Genomic DNA, 13,722 nt, shown 5'->3' with positions numbered 1-13,722 from the left:
AATAATTTTAAAAGCTAAAAGAAAAAAAGACTTTAATTGAAGTTTTTTACTCATCTTACATTTAACCAAAAGATAAATTTTCATGGGATAAAAACTTTCTCCCCCTTTCAGTATATATGTGTACATGTATGTATGTATGTATGTATATATATATATATATACACACACACATACATATGCTTCTTTTTCTTTCAGTCCATCCCTCTCTCACCCATTAGATGGAGTTAAATAGTGCATGTATATTTTTTATTTTATGCATCATGGCCAATGTTTCTGGCAAACACCACTGTGCAATTACATAGACAATTTAGTATAGAGATAGGGGAAAAAAATAAATAAAAAGCAGACATAAAAAATTGTTATAGCATTTTGATATTCAAACATTTTCTGGAAGGCCACTGAAATAAACAGGAATAAAATGATAACATAGCAATAAAAAGTAATATTTCATAAAAAAGAAAATTTCTGGTTACTGTAACTCACAGCCTTGATTTATAGAATTTGTAGTCTACTTGATATTTTAATATTGTGGTTATTAATGGGCATCACATATTGAAAAGGGATTTTGAGGAGGTTTGTAATAACGTGTTACGTCAGAAGGCAATTTCCCCTGTAAAATGCATGTAAATACTTAATATTGCCTGTAATTGAAAACTTTGATGTCCCTAATTGAAAATACTTGTGTTACCTTCCTACGGCAAAGTGAAATGGCAGTGTTCGTGATTCAAAAGATATGTGCATATAAATATATTCAGGAACCTGACTGAATTTCAAATCATATATTAGTAACCCATAAATCTGTTCATCTACATGACCTTCATACCCAGCTGCAGGGCAGTGATAAATTACCGTCTTGAGAATTCTAAACTTTCTCATGTCATTTTAAGAAGACTCACTTAATGATAATTTTTTGATCTCGTAAGATTAACAATGGCAATCACAAAGTTAGGTAAACCGGGTTTTATATTTTCTTTAAAGTTAAAGTTTTTTATTCGATTTTTCAATTTTAAGAGTTAAGTTCGCCGAGACAAAGTTGCAGTACACCAGACACATGAAAAATCAATAGCAACAGTAATAACACAGTAACTCAAACAATGCATTACAGTGGCAATAGTCTCAATAAAGAAACACAGGTGGTAAGTATGCATAAATGTACAAGAGCAACAGAAGAATAGTCGCAACAATGGCACAAGACTCGACGAAGAAGCCTTGCGGCTACGGGAGCCCAACCGGGAGAACAGACAGCAGAACAAAAAGAAGATAAATACAAAAGAGAAAGAAAAAGGAAAACAAAAACAAAATCAAAGTAGTGCTCTATTAGAATGTTATCATGCCACGACTAAAATAATGCAAGTCATTGGAAGAACCATATGGTATACTGGTACAGAAGATAGGGAGGACCGGGCACGATCACACATAAACACCGCAGCAATCATCCCTGCCACAGTGGGGAAAGCTGGACCTGCGTCCAAGGAGCCCAAACCTTATCAAACAAAGGCATTCGTTGATCATTTTGGAAGGACAATTTTTCCAGAAGGTAAGTGTGTTCTAGATGATGGAGTATATCAACGAGTTTCGGCAGTGTGGCCGACTTCCAATTACGGGCTATCATCAATTTTAAACTTAAAAAGAAATGAATCACCAATTTCCTAACACAAACAGAAATAGCATCAGGGAACATGTGGAATAACACTAATTGTGGTGTAAAGGGGAGGTGTATTTGTAGAGTGGATTCCAAAAGATGTATCAACCGCCTCCAAAGTTGAGAAACAGGGGGACACAGCCACCATACATGAAGCATGGTGCCCCTATCCGGGCAACCACGCCAACAGAAAGGCGAGCAGGACGGAAACATATGTGATAGTCGAGCCGGGGTGAGGTACCACCTACAGACTACCTTTTTTTGTAACTCAATATGGTTACTACAGTGTGATACACCACGCATCGCCTCCTCCGAGTCAAGCCACATCTCAAGAGGGAAGGTGACACCCAACTCACGCTCCCATGTTAGCATGTGCGGTAATTTATTGTCCCATAGATGGGTTAGGAGCGAACTGTAACAAATAGAAATCACACCTCGAGGGGGAGAGGACCGTGAACACAAGTGAACGATTGGGTCAGATGAGAAAACGTCAATGGTCAGCGAGGACGTTCGAGATTGCAATAGATGTCTGATCTGCAGAAACTTGTAAAACTCGGAGGAGGGAAGCCCGAAAGTTGAACTAAGATCCAAAAAGGTCCGGAAAGAACCTTTATCAAAGAGGTCTCCCACTGTGAAGGAACGGGTAGCATACCAATGGGCGAGATTCAAGTGTGGGATTAATAGCTCAAGAGAGGAGAGCGGAGTAGCTTTAGTGATATGCAATAAAGCCGAATTACGTTTGGCCAGGTGAGACCAAATGTGAAGCGTACATAACGTAGTGGGAGAGAGTGATGGAAGGGACGGGCGAAAAATAGGAGGTAACCATAAAAGTTGGGCAACCGAATAAGGATGGACATAGGCGTTTTCAAGGGCGACCCATTGAGGCAGATTACCTCGATAGTGAAATAGAGTCGATTGCGCCAGAATAGTGGCATGGTAGTAGGATAGAATATCTGGTGCCCCCAGACCCCCCCTGAACCTGGGAGAATAAAACGCCTGCCTGGAGATGCGGGAGTGACCTTTAAGATTAATAAAAGAATTCAGAACCACCTGTATGTGAAGTAAAAATTTACGAGGGACAGAGGTCGGGACTGCCCTAAAGACGTATAAAAGCCGCGGCAAAAGCATCATTTTAACAGAAGATATACGCCCTAACCAGGATATATCAAAGGAACGCCACCTATCGAGGTCCTGGAGAGCCTGCTTCCAGATTGAACAAATATTAAATTCATTCAGTTTAGACAATAGGCGAGGAAGTTTAATCCCTAAATACAGGAGATAATCTCTCCTCCAATCAAAGGCATAGGAGTCATGAAGCAGGTGTAATGTCGAACTCGGTAGATTCAGAGATAAAGCTTGCGTTTTGTGGACATTAATTTTATGATAGGAAACCTGAGCATATTGCTGGAATTGAGAAATCAACGCAGGCAAAGAAATTAAAGGGTGAGTGATGGAAGCCAAAACATCGTCCGCAAAGAGACCTAGCGTAAGATCTGTACCACTTGAAGTAGGGAAACCCCTGATCAACGGGTCCGAGCGAATCCGCTGCGCTAGGGGTTCCAGGGCCAATATGTACAGTAGGGGAGAAAGTGGACAGCCCTGTCGCGTCCCATTCGAGATGTGGAATGGGGAGGAAATAAATCCGGAAAAGAAAACAGAAGCAGAGGGGCAAGAGTACAGCGCCATTATTGACCTAATCAGGGAGGGAGGAAAAGCAAACTTAGAGAGAACGGACGTCAAAAAGGACCAATGGAGGCGATCAAATGCCTTTTCAGCGTCAAAAGAAATCAAAACAGACTGAGTGTTGTGTTTGGAGGCTTCCCACAAAACGTTGAGAAATTTGCGCGTATTATCATTAGCCTGTCTGTTTTTCACGAATCCTACTTGGTCAGAATGTAAGAGAGAAGGAAGAAGCAGAGAAAGTCTGTTGGCTATAATTTTTGCATATAATTTGACATCATTGTTTAGAAGGGATATGGGCCGATAATGTTCACATTTGTCAGTAGATTTACCAGGCTTAGGGATTGTAACAACATGGGCATATAAATTTTCAGGCGGCATGTGACCAGTGGACATGAAGGAACGAAATAAAGAAAGGAGGTGAGGGCCCAGCACCGGGAAAAAAGCCTTGTAATAGAAACTAGTCAAACCGTCAGGGCCGGGAGCAGAGTTCTTTTTTAATTGAGCAACCGTGGTCTGAATTTCATCTAACTCCAAAGGGGTTTCTAACTGCGTGACCATCTCCTCAGTGAGAGTAGGTAGCGCTACAGAGTCAAGGTAAGTATTGATCGTGGGTTGAGAAGTTGAGGAATCAGTGCGGAGATTATAAAGCGAGGAATAGTAAGATGCAAATCTATCGGCAATGTGAGAGGGATTCCGCAACGGAACTCCCTGTGAGGAAAGAACAAATTGAGGACGCGACAGGGCCGTGGCGTGGCGGAGTTTATTCGCTAACATAGTGTCGGCCTTGTTGCCCTTGGAATAGAATCGTTGGCGGAGACGAAGTCTCACCCGGGCCGTGCGTTCGGCTTGAATCTCAGTTATTTTGAGTTTGATACGGGCAATTTCAGCAATGAACCGATCTGACGGATTTTGTTTATTCAGGGCTTCCAAGTCATATAAACGTAAAAGCAGGGAATCCAAATCAGAATGGATAGCTCTCTGTTTCTTTAAATAAGAGGCAATACTGATAAATTTACCTCTGACCACCGCCTTATGGGCATTCCACAATGTCTCTATAGATGTTTGTGGATGTGTATTTTCGCGAAAATATAATTCCAAGTGGGATTGAACCTGGGATTTGACGGAGTCATCGGAAAGCAAGGAATTATTAAGCCTCCAGGAACCTCGACCAATAAAGGAGTGAGCAACTGAGAGAGACAGAAAAACCGGCGCATGGTCAGTCCACGTAATAACACCAATAGAGCAGTCCCGCACCATCTGCAAAGCAAGCTTATCAACCAAAATAAAATCAATTCTGGTGTACGACTTGTGTAACGCGGAAAAAAAAGAGTAATCCCTGTCCAGAGGATGACGGAGGCGCCACACATCATATAATTGGAAGGAATGGAAAGAATGAGCAAGGGAGGCAGCCAATGATTTCACCCGTGTACCGTATGCGCCCCTCAAGGAGGTCGAAGTATCTAACAAAGGATCAAGTAGCGCATTGAGATCCCCGGCAAGGATGAGGTGGCCTTTCTTGAGGGAATCTATTTTAGAAAGCAGGACCCTAGTAAAGTGTAATTGGGATGTGTTGGGTGCATAAAAAGAAACTAACGTGTATTCCGTGGAATTCAAAATACAGTGAAGGATCAAAAATCTGCCCCGGGGGTCGGTCACCAAGCGAAGTGATTGAAACGACAAATGTTTAGAAATAAAAATGGAAACACCAGCCTTGCAGGTGGTAGCCATAGAGTGAAATTGCCAAGGATAATCTTTTAAGAAACACTTAGGCTGTTTGGAGTGTTTAAAGTGAGTTTCCTGAACACAAACTATGTGCGCATGAGCTTTCTTAGCATCCGCATAAAGCATCCTGCGCTTATGTGGTGTATTTAATCCATTCACATTAATAGACATTAAATTAATAGAGGCCATATTGAAGATAGCAGAGAACAATGATAAACTGGCTCATCAAAAAAAGATAGATAAATAAAGAAATAATAAAAAATGTTGTACTATGTAGAGTGGGGTGAAAAAGAGTGACCGATGATCCCGGGGAAGACCATACACATACATATGACATTGAGAATCGCACCCGGTCCCTGTACAAACAATAGCTCTTAAAAAGTAAACACAGTCTCGTGAGCAGGAAGGATATTGAATCAGAGCACTTTAAACAAAATAAACAATGAAAAGAGCAAGGTCGTCGTGGACAATCGGAGTAATAAGAAAGGCAGATTACATAATAATAAAATATTACTGACAGGAAGGAGCTAATAAAGGAATAACACGGAGGAAAACCCCCAAACCTAAAGTGAAACTCCCAACAAGCGGTCTCTGAAAAATTTGACCGCGCGAGGGGGAGGCAGTAACAAGACCTTGCGTTCTCCAACAAGGAGAAACACAAGGAAAATAGGCGCCGTATGGTGGAGTAGCCAAAATCAGAGAGCGGGAGGGAGACCTCCAGCATGTGTAAAACAAAAAAAAAAGAAAAACACGGCGAAAAAACAAAAACGACTGCGGTAGGAACCAAAATATGTATGTAGTGTAGTGGATAGAGCGGGCACATAAAGCCCTGAGATGGAAATGTAAGGAAAAGGAAAATCCAGCTACATAAAAGAGGCTGAAACCAGACATAGCATCAAGTGTAGTGAGAGTGTAAGGAATCATGTATTGAGCAGCAGAACCCTCATCGCACACACAACAAAAAAAAAAAAAAAAAAACCCCCCTTTCAAACAGAAAAATCAACAATAAGAAAAAACAATGAGAGGTCTCATTCAGACGTCCAACCGTAGGCAATGAGACCGGAACAATCAGGAGGTAAGTTCATCAGCGGTTCATTCGGACATCGATCTCACAGGCACAAAGCGGTTTAGTCCCTGCAGAAACGAAGAAGCACGACGAAGCTCGGTACACGAGGACTGGAACCATCAGGAAGCTAGTCACCGACGCTTCATCCATACACAGAGCGAAGAAGTCTCCACAGAACCGGAGAAACGGAAGCAGGCCTTCCAAAAGCCGAACAGGAAATCCACTGGACCTCATAGTAGACGGTAGGTCAGGAAAATAACAACAACAAAAAAAAAAAAAAAAAAAAAAAAAAAAAAAAAAGGAAGGTGTTGCGGTGGAGAGGATGACATCTCTGAGGCTGACGATTAAGTATGAAGAGGCGAGCGACGAGTAGGAACCACCGACCATTCCCGGGCCAACCGTTTAGGAGAGGATGCCAATGATGGTGCTGTGTCAGGAGCAGATGAGTGACGAGGTTGGACAATGTCCAAGCCCCAAGCTGACAGTAGAGCAATACCTTCCTTAGGCGATCTAACCGAATGGAGCAGTCCATCTCTCGTAATCAGCAGGCGAGTGGGGAAGCCCCATTTGTAAAGGATTTTATGAGATCGCAAAGTTGTCGTAATAGCTGAAAGAGATCTCCGTTGCTGTAAGGTGTATTGAGATAAATCATTAAAAAATTGTAAATGAGTGTATTGGTCGGGAATATTTCGAGCAAGCCTCACCTTCGACATAAGTTTGTCTTTGAGTTCATAAAAATGGAGGCGGAAAATGACATCTCGAGGAGGTGAACCCTGAAGCGCCTTAGGTCGAGGCAGGCGATGAATACGATCAATATTGACATCTTCCGATTGTGGAAGGTTCAATAGAGCTTGGATCAAAGATACCACATAAGCTCTCAGGTGTTCCGGGGAGACGTCCTCCGGAATGCCTCGAATGCGGACGTTATTCCGCCGAGAGCGATCCTCCAAATCGCTGAGCTTCAAACGGAGGGCTTCTACCTCCGATTGCAAAGCGTTACAGGTGTCCACCACAGTATTGTGGGCCTCGGAGAAGTCCTCCATTTTAGATTCCAAATGATGAGTACGATCCCCCAAATCTTGTAAATCTTTATGGACTGCCGCAAGGGAATCCTCTATGTCTTGGCGAAACTTGTGTCGCATGTCTTCGAGCAATAGTTTCATTGAGGAAACTGTGAGTGCGTGATCGTCCGGGTCATCCACAGACGGAGCAGGAGAGCTCGGCGCGCAAGGTTCAGCCAGGAGCAACGTGGTGTCGCCATCTTCCCCAGCATTGCGAGCGGTCAGTAAAGCGCGGGAGGCCGCTTTCCTCTTTGGTTTCGGCTCAAAATAAGCAGGTAGGTTGTGCGTAGCTGGTTTTGATTTATGCGTGGACATCCTTGGAGTGAAGAGCATGTAAAATAATTAGCAAATTCGGTTCCAAAATGCAATAAAAGCCGTGTAAATGTATAAAAACTGGAGGAGCTCCACAGCCGTGCGTCCTATTCCTTCGCCATCCAAGCCACGCCCCCCCGGGTTTTATATTTTTAATAAAAAAATTAATTCGGAAATATTTTTAGATCAAATGCAGGTTTGGATTAAGATCATTTCAATATCAACTCTTGGCGGCTTAGTGTTATAAAGATGATCCTGCTTGAGCGTAACCTGTATTGTTGGAATTATGCAATAAATCAGAATTTAAAGAGTGTGTGTGAGGCACACCATGTTGTCTCATAGGCACTGAAATATACCCAGCAGTAAAACGCCAAGCTATTAATTAATAACCTGGAGAGGACAATAACGGCTCTAATTATGAGTATTACTGCTTAATCTTAAAAAGCTACAATATTAAACATAAATTAAAAGGTTTGCTATAATTCTTTCCTCATCACAATAAATTATAGTTATTTAAAGCTTAACTTAAGCAGATTTGAAATGCTCGTTTCTGGGATGGGTAAATACAGATACAATAGTTTCATATTACTAAAATACAGACATTTAAAAAATGTTTTTGAATTTCCACTTATTGGAGACTATGGTTTAGTTTAGTTATTTAAAGTACATGTCACAAATCATATGTAATTTAATGCATATGATAGCCTGGAGGTCCCTCTATTGTGTTGCCGATTGCAAATACATTGGGGACTCTGCATAGTCCCCCCATTTACATTTGCCCCTTTCCCTACCCACTAGCTATTTCTCATGCAAAAGGTGTGACCGGCCGATATATTTACTCTCAGTTATCTCCAGCGCTAGTTGGCAAACTCCACAAGAAGGAGGTATTCTTCTGCAGCATCAGAGACCATTAAGGCTTTCTGGGGTAGTTCAGCTGAGTGTATGTGTATCTGGGTATTTTAGTGTGTGTGTGTTTGTATGTTACTGTGTGTCTGCACCTTACATGTTGCGCCCATATGAGCTTAATCATATGATTCTCACACAGGAATCTGTATTTAGTAAGTACATGTCTGCCTGGGTATTTTAGCTTGTTGCCAGGATATGTCTGGGTATGTTTGTGTGTCTACCTTGGTATGTTAGTGAGGTTAGTTAGGTGTGTGAGCATGTTTCTGCCTGGGTATTTTGGTGTGTGAATATGTGTGTGGGTATGCAGTAAATGTGTGTGGTGGGGTGTATGTCAGTATGTGTATGAGTATCTAAGTGTGTGTATCTGTGTATCTCAGCATGTACACTATATTTATCCAACATTAGCGTCTGAACTCACAAATGGTCTGCGGGATGAATGAGAAAAAATCCCACAGAAAAAGTATTTTATAAACGCTATTATAGTTGCAAATACACATCTTTGTTATTATGTCCTGATATGTAAAACCATATAATTCAATCATCAACCTCAGATGAACAACAACACACAACATATAACACAGTGTCATGATAAACAAAGATAAAGCAAAAAGGGAGAAGCCATGTGTCGCGGTCCCGGGACCGGTCGCGGCCCCGGGTTCGGTCGCGGTCCCGGGTCCGGTCGCGGTCCCGGGTCCTTGTGTACGACGATCTGCTCGCGGGTCACGAAGACCCGAGCTGGAGAGCTCGGGCTCCGTCTCCGGCGGGCGAACGTCGGCACGTAAGTGCGGTGGGGTCCGGAGTTCCCGATCTCCCTGCACTGGCGATTTGCAACCCGATCACCGGTGCAGGAAGCAGGAAGGCAGATCTGGGGATTCGGCAGCGATCAGAATGAAAACTGCTCGCTGCCTAAGGAATCCCCAGAGAGGTTTACTTACCGGTTCGCCGGTCTCCACTGGGGGCGCAGCCAATTCTCACGGCTGGAGCCGTGAGTCAGAGGGACGTCTCAGGGCACGCCCCTGACGCTCTGTTGGGGGCGTGGCTTTCTGTGGCGCCAGATTTAAAAACCCTGCAGATCTGTCCACAGGCACCCTGTTGTGGTCTTTCCTCCGTTTTGAGTTTGAGTTTGCTTTGTTGCTATTTGGTTGACCATTGGATTTCCTGACTACCCACTTGCCTGCTGATTTTGTACCTCTGCCTGTGACCATCGTTACCGACCCCTGGCTTGTCTTACTACCTGCATCGTGTACCTGACCCTGGCTTGGCTGACTATCCGCATCGTGTATCCGACCCCTGGCTTGGCTGACTATCCGTATCGTGTTTCTGACCCCTGGCTTGTCTGACGTCCGGCATCGTATATCTGATCCTGGGCTGCTCCCATATCTGCTACTTCTGCACCTCGCTGCTTCAGCTCAGTATCCACCATTTTCAGCTATCACTGCAGCTTCCTCACTGTTGGGATCATCCTGAGTTCCTGTTGATTCCTTATTCTGTAGATTTCCTGCGGTGAGTGCTTTTGGTGTTAGCAAACGTGACACCATGTGTCAAAAACTAAGTACACCTTATGATTCAATAAGTTGTAGAACCACCTCTTAGCAGCAATAACTTGAAGTAATTGTTTTCTGTATGCCTTTATCAGTCTCACATAGTTGTTGAGGAATTTTGGCTCGCTCTTCTTTACAACGTTGCTTCAGTTCATAGAGGTTTGTGGGTATCTGTTTATGCACAGCTCTCTTAAAAGTCCAACAGGTGTATCTATTTTTGATACACCTGTTAGAGAACATTTCTGTCAGCCTGGACACAACATTCGGGATGGGAAGCTGTTAGTACTGATGGGATTGTTCTGCACCCAGAGGGAGAGAAAAATATGGGAGGTCAAAATAATCTGCCAGTTTAATCCCCTACTCACTGGCCTCAATACAGAAGGAGAATTCATCTCCCATCATAACATTACAAACTATTAATCCTTTTACAATTCAAATTAGCTACAAACAACTTATTCCTGCAAACATTTGACACCTTCATGGATCTGGCATCTGTCAAATGGTTTTATGGCCCCTCTAACCAGGGAGTAAACTGACCAAGGATGCTCTGACTGAACCTTATCTGTCTATTGGATCTCTGCTAGTCTGGCTAATTTACTGCTGAGCAAATTCCCCAATACCTCTGTGTTTTTTTAAAGTTTTTGTTAATGTGTGAATTGTGCTTTTGTATTTAGAAAATTATGTTTTAGCTTCATTAATGCCCGAGGAAGAGACCTAACAACTTGGTCTCGAAAGCTTGCAAAATGGTATCATTTTAACTATACTTTTCTCCTGTTTTCTCAATGGCTAACCCGGTACAAACCTTTTTATCATTTGAATATAGATTTAGAAATTGATGAGACAAGTCTTGCTTTTGTTGCAACTACGTTTTGTTACTTTAAAGGATATACGGAGGAACTGATATACTTAGATAAATTCTAAATGTGGAATGATCACAGTTCGCACCGGAACTGTTTTTCCTAAATACGACCTTATTATGTTAAGGCTTAAACTAATGAAAACCTTAGCTAGACATCAAGATAATATAGAAAGCTTATTCCTCAACTGCCTTCTCAAGAAATTAAATATATGACTAAAGTCAGCTTTGATTGGGTCATACATAAACATCTCAACTTAAAATAACATTAATGCCCTCTCTTTCCATGTACTTTATCACTGGGGATTTTTTTTTCCTAATGTGGGTAAAGCTATCTAATCTGGAATTTCTTATTTCCTGCAAAATACTTAGATCTTGTTACATTTCAGTGTAGGCTCACCTGCGCTCCGTCTAAAGATTTCTGAGATCGTGATGCTGTAGCAATGCACCTGTCGAACATCTTTGCCCCAGATTTAAAGGGTTAATTGACAAACATTAGTCTTGAAATGGTGTTCTGGTGAATAACACTCTTGAGACAACAGAGGTCTCTTCATTGGAGCATCAAACAATTTAAGTGACAGAAAAGTTTAACTAGTTGAGGTGTATTAATCACAATTGCAGAAGAAATCTCGAAAGCTTAATGGTTAGGGTCATTTATCACTCACCCAAAAACGTCACAGAAATTAATAGAGATGAAGAGATTCTCGTAGATCCTGGTGTGGGCAATCAGCTGTGAATTCACCTAGATTCATTTCTCAGCATGGCACACAATATTGACAATGAGACAGTAACCTACAATCGTGTGCGTTGTTTTTTTTCATGTTTTTATTCACTGTTTCCATAAGGTATTGACTTAACTCTTTCATTGCTAGCGGGTATCCCAAATTCTTATTATGAATGAAAATGCTTTTATGTACATATTGACACACAGATATTAATCCAGTGGTGGAAATAAAGTAGCTAGACTAAGTCACACATGATTGGAGTGACAATGTGACTGATGTGAGACAAGGGTTAATATATCGGTGCTTGAAATAGAAATCTACATACACCCAAACAATATAAGAAGAACCCTTGTGAACTGTACCTACCTCCCCCTCCTGATTGTATCTGCATGTTGTCCATACACCTAGAATGTAAGGTCTATGGGGTATGGTCCTCCTTTCCTAATGTATTTATACCTATTGTCTGTATGACTACTCTACATGCTTTACTATTCTGCAAACTGTAAAGCGATAATACATCTGTTAGAGCGCAATACAGAAAAATATACATACGTGCAATCAGTGGCAAAGTTATATTTGGTGCTGTCCTAGGCCTAACCCAGGGCGCTCTGCCGCCATAAACATTAAAGGGGTGATTAGTTGTGCTTTTGAACGTCATTTATGGTAGCTCATGCTAATAAAACAGAGCAAAATAAGGATGTTTCTGTTATATTGTGATGCACGTTTACTGTATTACTAGTTTATACAAATATTCATTAGTTTATAGTTAAACAGCTCATTTTAAAAGAACTTATTTGGTATATTTTCTTTGCAATTCAAGAATTTTCAAGGAAAATCTCAGATCTTACAACATTCCTTATTTTGAGATCAGTATTATCGATTATAATCAATAATATTACTGGTTTAAATCCTTGGGCTCTATTTATAAAGAGCAATCACCACGGAAACTGATAACACTGATTGCTCGGCATTTGGAACATCCTCTATAGATATGGACTGTTTTTAAATGACTGAATAAACCAATATAAGATTTAATAAGATTATTTCCTCATTACTGTCTTAAGTTAGCTAATCAAATCTATTTTTTAAAGCATTTCACTGGTTTTCTCTAACCTACTGTCATAACTAATAGGACATTATTTTTCATTGGAAATTTTCCAAAGTGTGAGGTTCAGGTTAGAGCACAATGTCCTGTCTCTCTGCATCAGTTTGATAACTATGGAACTGTCTAAAGTTTGGAAAAAGTTACCTAAGTTTCCTGCCTTTTCTGGTGACTGAAGTAATAGCTACTTTCTAGAAAATAATATCAGTGGCAGTCCAAAAAGTATACTTGCTTGAATAGCTTGCAATTTAAAACAACCCGAAGGTTAAGCAGAAATAATGTTGAGATACCTTCTATTGAATCTAAAACGACCCTGTTACTTAAATAGTCGTAGGAGATAGGCTAGGAACCCCAGAAAACCAGTATTTAAAATAAAAAAAAATAACCGAATAACATTAAACCAATGTAGTGTTTTAGAAGAATATGCTTGATATATTCACTGAAGTTTTCAGAAGTTTATACTTTTCTGTCTATGGCATTTATAGCTCTTTGATGTTCTTTATATTGTAAAACAATATGCTGAAAAATGTGTTTTGCCATCCTAATCATATGAAAATGGATTTTTCTAATTAACAATGCCACAAAAAACATAACCATGACAAGTCGTTTGGGATATAAAAATTATGCTGTCTAACTTTCTTTAGTGAGACAAATGCATCCGGTGGATTTTCTTTTCTAGTGTTTGGGTTTGATCTGTTGTCCCAGGGCCTTCTAATTAATTGTTCTTCCAGATGTGTTTTCTACAGATCAGCATGCGATCTATGTCTTCAGCTGTGCTGCTCTTCAACAAGTGTTTTTCAAAAGAATTTCAAGTGTTTGACGGAAGAAGAACAATATCCAATAAATCTATCTTTATTTGCCATTCAGATAACATTCAAGGGGGAATCTTGTTAGCGCCTTCTTTAAAGGCATCTTGGCTGGGCTAGAGTGCATGTGTTGTAATTTGGCTATTAACTGCAGAAGAAGGGAATTTAAACATGCATCGAATAAGCATATGGCTATCCTGAATCTAAAATGATCCAAAGCACTAATTTGAGAGTTAAGTCTTTACAGCAAGAAAAAACGGACAGACTAGATGGGCCAAATCGTTCTTATCTGCTGTCGCA

General features: G+C 41.0%; 1 protein-coding gene across 1 annotated transcript in view; it reads left to right on the top strand.

Annotated features, from left to right (window-relative positions):
• The window catches only part of LOC149300378 (zinc finger B-box domain-containing protein 1-like), a 64,817-nt gene extending 58,458 nt beyond the window's left edge, over nt 1–6,359 (top strand). Inside the window, exon 17 of the mRNA XM_089485323.1 lies at nt 6,163–6,359. Coding sequence (XP_089341449.1) covers nt 6,163–6,359 — 197 coding nt within the window. The remainder of the gene's footprint in view (nt 1–6,162) is intronic.
• The last annotated feature ends 7,363 nt before the right edge of the window (nt 6,360–13,722 follow it).

This window comes from Sceloporus occidentalis, unplaced genomic scaffold (assembly GCF_023333645.1).
Source record: "Sceloporus occidentalis isolate IW3139 unplaced genomic scaffold, rSceOcc1.0.p SCAF_25, whole genome shotgun sequence".
In the NCBI taxonomy this organism is placed as follows: Eukaryota; Metazoa; Chordata; class Lepidosauria; order Squamata; family Phrynosomatidae; genus Sceloporus; species Sceloporus occidentalis.
Note: the sequence above shows the minus strand (reverse complement) of the source record. Positions and strands in the feature narration are given on the sequence as shown.